The 7,833-nt window shown below is 36.9% G+C and overlaps 1 protein-coding gene across 1 annotated transcript in view; it reads left to right on the top strand.

Annotated features, from left to right (window-relative positions):
- LOC115219701 (diacylglycerol kinase zeta-like) overlaps positions 1-7,833 on the top strand; it is a 545,273-nt gene that overhangs the window by 337,486 nt on the left and 199,954 nt on the right. The window contains exon 8 of the mRNA XM_029789877.2: positions 778-930. Coding sequence (XP_029645737.1) covers positions 778-930 — 153 coding nt within the window. The remainder of the gene's footprint in view (positions 1-777; positions 931-7,833) is intronic.

Raw genomic sequence — 7,833 nt, 5'->3', positions numbered from 1 at the left:
ATAATTTCTAAACAATAGCATAAGCTGAAATTTAATCAATAAAATTTTTTCAAAAACACCTTTCCATAACAGCTGACAGCAAACACCTAATCACCACCTACACACCCAAAGATGCTTTTAACCCAACAGAGATTATATAAAAGCAAGACTAACTCTGATGCACAGCAGTTCAACGATAGCTTGACTGGTTTTGACCAAAGTCATTATCAACGACAATCTTGTATAAGAATAATAAATTTGTACTCTACATAAGTATAAAGTAACCTATCAGATTAATTTAAAATTGCTATTATTATAACTGAACATAAAAACAAGCAATATATATGCACATGTGTGTATATATATATACACACACACAAACACACACTCACATTTATATACATACATACAGACAGACAGATAATAGAAATGGTTTGAACAACATTTTCACTTTCAGTATTTAAAATCACTACATTTGTTTCGATATATCCAGTAGCAGAAGCATTTCCATTGTATGATGACCTCAGGTAGCCAATAACTGTGGGAAAGTTTTACATAGCATACGACAAGGTTTTCACCAGAATCTTATTTACCTATAATATATATATATATATATATATATATATATGATGAAATAAAAATAAGACAAAATACTTGGGTTAATAAAATTAACTAAATGCCTCTGAAAGCAGTGCCCCAGCTTGGCAACAGTCTTAGTGGCTGAAATCAATATAAACAAAGAAAAATTCATTGTGATCTATTTGAAAATATTTTCATGTAACCATTTTCTTGTTGCAGGAAATCATTGCTATCAGTTGTTCCTGGTGCAAAATGGCTTACCACAATAAAATCACTTGCTTTATGATGCGACACTTTGAAGAACAATGTACCCTTGGCGTCCACAGTAACATCATCATTCCACCATCTTGGATCATCAAATTACCTCGAAAGGTGAGATTTTATTTTATTTCATCTGCTATTGCAATTGCTGAAAATGTGATTTTAAGTTACAGGTTTCCACTTGAACAGTCACTGATTTGTGGAATTTCTGAAGGTGAGAGCATCAAGAAGATATCTGTGCAGCTCAGTGCAGATCTGTAAAGCAGTTTTTTTTAAACAATGCTGATGTATATATCCTTCACTGTTGCATATTAGCAAAAGACTCACGCACACACATACACACACATATATACACACACACAGTATTTTCCAATATAAGAGTTAGTATTGTATACAGTATAAGCATTCAGATTCCATCGCTATCTTTCCAAATCCTGTTGCACTTCACATGGAATTCTTGGTCCTCTAAAATTCTTCTTCCTCTATAAGTTTCTCAACCTCTTTTGGCTGTATATTTTAGTCTGAAAATTTCAATGCCTATGCTAGAATGGGTTCAGTCCCACTGCATGGCACCTTGGTCAAGTGTCTTCTACTATAGCCACAAGCCGACCAAAGCCTTGTCAGTGGATTTGGTAGACGGAAACTGAAAGAAGCCTGTCATATATATATATATATATATATATATATATATATGCATGCATTTGTTGTTTGTGTCAGTGTTTGTCCCCCATCATTGCTTGACAACTGATGTTGGTGTGTTTACATCCCCGTCACTTAGCAGTTTGGCAAAAAGAGACCGATAGAATAAGTACTAGGCTTACAAAGGATAAGTCCTGGGATGGATTTATTTGACTAAAAGGTGGTGCTCCAGCATGGCCACAGTCAAATGACTGAGACAAGTAAAAGAGTATAACACATGATGGTCTTCTGCATAGTTTCTCTCTAACAAGTTCCGCTAATGCAGTAATGGTTAAGATGAGGCTTGCTTAAGGTACTGTGTTGTCGGATTGAACCCAGAATTACATGATTGCAAAGTTAAATTTACTACCTAGTCATGTCTATGTCATGACACACACTTTTATTCCTGTCACTAGATTACACAGTGGTTACTTAATGAATATTAAGAAGATCAAGGAACATTTTCATTATAGTTTGGTAACAGAAAGAAAAATCAAATAGCTAAACCTTTGATATATTATGTTTACTGCTTACGTATCAATTACTGGAAGATTTATTGTTGTGTATAATATGGTATTCTTATTTATATTCCATTCTCTATTGAAAGGAATTGTTCTAGCAATGAATCACAGTAACAAATGGATCCTTTGAGCAATATCGAAACATAAATCTCTGTTTTTATTCACGTGTCTCAAAATAAGTAGCCTCCTATAAGACTTAACAAATAAACCTATAAAGTTCATAAAGGTGTTTGATAAGTTCACTTGACATGAAGAGTGATGAATCTTGATATTTTGCACCTTGTGTGCCCTTTGTCGGTAACGAAAAAAAAAAAAAATTTAACTGTGTTATCACTGATGTTTTTCTTTATTAGCTAATCACCAAAGTAACAAAACCACTTTCTCTCCCTCTCTCTCTTTTCCTCTCTTTTTCCACTCCCTCTTTTCCTATCTCCTCTTCCTCTCTTTTTCATCCTTCCCTCTCCCTCCCTTTCTCCTCACTTCTATTCTCCTCTTCCTCTTCTCTGTCTGTCCCCTTCTTTGTTTCCCCCACTTCCTCCATTCTCTCTTCCTCACTCTCAGTTGATGAGTGAAATTCTGAAACTTTAGCTAACACCAATCACCATGGTAATCAAACTTATTGAATTGTATGAAATCTCTTATGGATTAATTTTTTGCTGATGCAGACCGTCACCAAAATCTTCAAGTTCCTGGTTCTTCTGATAAAAAGCAGTCAGTTATAGAGCTGATATAGTTTACAATAGGCCTGCTTCCCCCTGCTGAATATGTGGTTCTTCACTGGTTTTCCACTCATTTATTTGTCTTCAAAGAAAATGCCAAATACAGAAGAAGAAGAATGAGTGAAAAGAGAAATAAGGAAATCTTACAATGCTAAAAGTTTTCAAAAACCTTTATGTTACAAAGGCCTATTTTCAGAAGAATACAGTCAAAGAAATGTGTATTTACATAGATTTTGATATTTTGGATAGTCTGGTGCTTGTGCCAGTAGAAAGGCCTTTGCACCTAAAATATAAAGGTTTTTTCAACTTTCTGTACTACAATGCTTCAAACAAACCACAATGCTCTTCACTGTATGTAGATTTTAAATTTACTTAGCTTGGGCTAGGTATATGTTGTTAGATCTCAATGAGAACATCTACAGCAGCTGGATTATCTGCCAAATAATGAGATGAGTCCACACATCTGTTGTTCCATGGATGGCATTGGTGGTGCTATAAGTACAGAAGGTTTCCGTGCAATGATCTTTTCCATTGTTTGGTTTTACCCTATGCTCTTCATTAAAATATTGCGAAGACTGGTTTTACTTTTCACACCACCGAGAGCCTATGATTTACACAGCACTGGAACCCTGTTGCTTATATTCCCCACTCCTGTGCAGTAAGACATTATCTCTTGTAAGTGACGTAGCAGTATTGTTAGAAATTGCTACAAGGAAGGTGAAGAGGCTACAACATGATGAAGCTAGTTTTGGTTGAAGCTGGGAAAGTTAGAGCAATATTAACAAGAGCACTCAGAGAACGCAAACCTCCACCAAGGCAACACCAATGTCCTCTCAATAATTAGCCAGAGATGATTTTTAAATTGAGAATATCTGAAATAAACTCAACCGCTCTCATAAACGAGAATACTAAAAATGAACCCGACCACTCTCATAAATTAAGTGAAAAACAGGAGAAATAATCCAGAATCCTTGTCTGGTACCAGATTGATCCCAAAATCTAATCAGTTTGTGTCAGTCATGAGGCCAAATATCCCTGAAAGTTTCATACGAATCCATCCAGCAGTTCTTGAGACACCTTGTCCACAGACAGACAAACAAAACAACTGAAAACAATACCTCCGCCTTTGCTAAGGCAGAGGTAATGAAGGGCATCTTTTTCTTGTTTCAGTCATTAGACCATGGCCATGCTGGGGCACCACCTTGAAGAATATGAGCCAAACAAATCAACCCCAGTATTTCTAGCTATGGTGGAGGACAAACAAAAACAGAAATACACACACATGCATGCACATATGTATACACGGTGAGCTTCTTTCAGTTTCCATCTGCCAAATCCACTCACAAGGTTTTGGTCAGCCCAAGGCTATGGTACAAGACACTTGCCTAAGGTGCCATGCTGCGAGACAGAACTCCTGAATCATGTGGTTGGGAAGCAAAGCTTCTTGCCACTCAGCCACACCGGCACCTGTTGCACTTTTTTAAAAATTCTGTTTTGCCATTTAACCTAAGATTAAATCTGATGGAACAGAGCAATGGACAAAAGAGGTCGTCTGCCAAAGCTGTCTTGCTCACTTGTATCACATACCACAGTCTACATTATCAAACATGACCACTTTTGTTATGACAAGTGGAATTTAAAAGAAATTGGATGGTTGAGTTTATCCAGATTAGTGATCTCATAGCGGTTCGCTTGAGATTAGTATTGTTGCTGTGAGTTGGGGGGGGGGGCTGGTAGTATTGTTGGTATTCTGAGGAAACTGCTTAGCAGCATTTCATTTGTATTTATGTTCTAAATGAATTCAAATTCCACTAAGATTGACTTCACCTTTCATCCTTCTAGGGTTGATAAAATAAGTACCAGTTGAACACTGGGGTCGATGTAATCGACTTAACCCCTCCCCTCATAACTGCAGGTCTTGTGCCAAAATGTGAAACTGATATTAGTGTTTTCGTTGTTAATTAGCTCCAGCTCTCTTTTCTGTTCTACTGATGTTATCTGAGGGTCTTTAGGGCAGTTAATGGTCAGCATCATTAGTGTTTTGGGTAAAATGCTTAGCAGCATTTTATCTGTCTTTATGTCCTGGGTTCAAATGCCACTGGGGTCAACTTTACCTTTCATCCTTTCGGGGTTGATAAAATCAGTACCAGTTGAACACTGGAGTCAATGTAATCAACTTGGCCCTTTCTCCAAAATTGCTGCCCTTGTGGCAAAATTTGGAACCAATATTAGCAGTGTGCACTACATAATTTGTGTTATAACTGTTATGTAACCCCAAGTAATCTCAGATTGAACACACCCTTGGCATACGGGTCTAATAATGAGGTACAACTTAGAGACCTATCGTTCAGATAAACTGGGTCTTCTCCACCTAACAAAGAACCATACTTTGCGTTTCTACACACATTCGTTAATTGCATAATTAAGTCTGAAATGCACTCACTCCACTGAACAGCCTACGTCTGTAGAAGCCAACAAAGTGGACTTTGTTACAATGCAACAGTCGCCGTTCTTCTGCACTTATCATTGATCGCTTACATCCCGGCACTGTTCAGCAGCTAATGAGGTGATTGATACTGCTGCTAATTTTCTGTATATGTTGTTTTGTTTTTTTGTTGTTTTGTTTTTTGTCTAGACTGTATGGAAGTGGGCGGGGATATTGTTGTTCAGCCTAAGTCATTCCTGACCCATCAGTCCCATGTTTAAAAGGCATTTGTTTATATATACATACACACACACACACACACACACACACACACATACATACATATACTCACACACACACATATATAAACAAACACACACACATATGTACACACATATATATATATATATATATATATATATATATACATGTTTCAGTCATTAGACTGGAGCCCAGCTAGGGCATCACTCAGCAGAATTTTTAGCCAAATGAATCAATGCCTGTATTTTTCCTTTTTTTTATTTTTATAAAATGGTTATGTATTCTATCAGTCTCTTTTACTGAACTGCTAAGTTATGGGGATGTAAACACAAGAACACCAGTTGTCAAGCATTCGTGGGGGACATACACAAACACAAAGATATCACCCCCACCCACACAAATATATGAGTATTACTGTCATGCAAGTGATTTTGTGGTAAGAAGCTTGCTTCCCAACCACATGGTTCCAGGTTCAGTCCCACTGCATTGCACCTTTGGCATGTGTCTTCTACTGTGGCCCTGGGCCGACCAAACCCTTGTGAGTGGATTTGGCAGATGGAAACTGAAAGAACCCCATTGTATATATATTTGTGGGTGTGTCTGTGTGTTTGTCCCCCCACCATCACTTGACAACCAATGTTGGTGTGTTTGTGACCCTGTAACTTAGCAGTTCAGCAAAAGACACCAATAGAATAAGTACTAGGCTTACAAAGAATAAGTCTTAGGATCAGTTTGTTTGGCTAATGGTGGTGCTCCAGCATGGCCGCAGTCAAATGACTGAAGCAAGTAAAAGAATTAAAAGAATATATATCATCATCATCATCATCATCATCATCGTATAACATCTGCTTTCCATGCTGGCATGGGTTGGACGGTTTGACTGGGGACTGGCAAGCCAGAAGGCTGCACCAGGCTCCAATCTGATCTGGCAATGTTTCTACAGGTGGAGGCTCTTCCTAACACCAACCACTCCGTGAGTGTAGTGGCTGCTTTTTACATGCCACCAGCACAGGAGCCAGTCAGGCATGCCTGGCATCAATCACGTTCGGATGGTGCTTTTTATGTGTCACTGGCACGGGGGGCCAGTCAGGAGGCACTGGCATTGTTCACGTTCGGATGGTGCTTTTTACGTGCCACCAGCATGGAAGCCACTTTTGATTTATCATTTGCTTTTTACGTGCTTGTATTGGTCAGACAGATTTTATTGAGGAAGATTTCCCACAGCCAGATTCCTTTCATGTCACTAACACTCTCAGATGTTTCCAAATAAGGTAATGTCTCTTCATAGCCAAACATTTCACCAGGGATGGGGAACAAGTGACACCACCTGCATGACAGTAATACTCATTTAGAACCATCAGGTGATGTCAAGACAGGTAGGAACACACACATACACTCACAGAAAAGTGTGTATACATGTATGTATACGTCATGGGCTTCTTTCAGTTTCTGTGTACCAAATCAACTCGCATGGCTTTGGTTGGCCCCCAAGCTAATGAACCCGAATCCACTTGATTATGCAATAAACTTCTGAACCAGATAGGCTTTACCATGACTGTGGGTGTCATGGTGTTCTGGAGTGTTGTAGAAATATTTGTCTTTTTATTGTTTGTCTCTCACAAAATACAGGATATTTCTTACATTTTTGTGTTCCCTGGTTATCAGCATTAACTTATGGCTATTCCTACTCTCTCTCTCTCTCTCTCTCTCTCTCTCTATATATATATATATATATATATATATATATATATATATACACACATATACTTAACTTACAATAGCTATCTTATAATAAATTTCTAAAGGTAGAAATCTATTTCTTTTACCCACGATAATATAATTTGTTAGTGCCTGCTTTTGGGTGGTGATTTTTGTATGCCATTATTTTCATCTGCTTTTTTTTTCCCTTTTACGCTCTCTTACCACTGTCATGTATTGATATTGCAATTTATTACATTAAAAGTATAACTTATTATTAATATAGTTAATAGGTTAACACTCATCTCTTTTATTCTTGGCATTTATTTCTATCTTAAGTACATAAATTTCTTGCTTGAATTTTTACTTTTTTCTTGAATGACGTTGTATCCAAGACCTGCTTAGTTATTAATATATATATATATATATATAATATATATATATATATACACACATATACTTAACTTACAATAGCTATCTTATAATAAATTTCTAAAGGTAGAAATCTATTTCTTTTACCCACGATAATATAATTTGTTAGTGCCTGCTTTTGGGTGGTGATTTTTGTATGTCATTATTTTCATCTGCTTTTTTTTTCCCTTTTACGCTCTCTTACCACTGTCATGTATTGATATTGCAATTTATTACATTAAAAGTATAACTTATTATTAATATAGTTAATAGGTTAACACTCATCTCTTTTATTCTTGGC

Source organism: Octopus sinensis, linkage group LG15 (assembly GCF_006345805.1).
Source record: "Octopus sinensis linkage group LG15, ASM634580v1, whole genome shotgun sequence".
NCBI lineage: Eukaryota > Metazoa > Mollusca > Cephalopoda > Octopoda > Octopodidae > Octopus > Octopus sinensis.
Note: the sequence above shows the minus strand (reverse complement) of the source record. Positions and strands in the feature narration are given on the sequence as shown.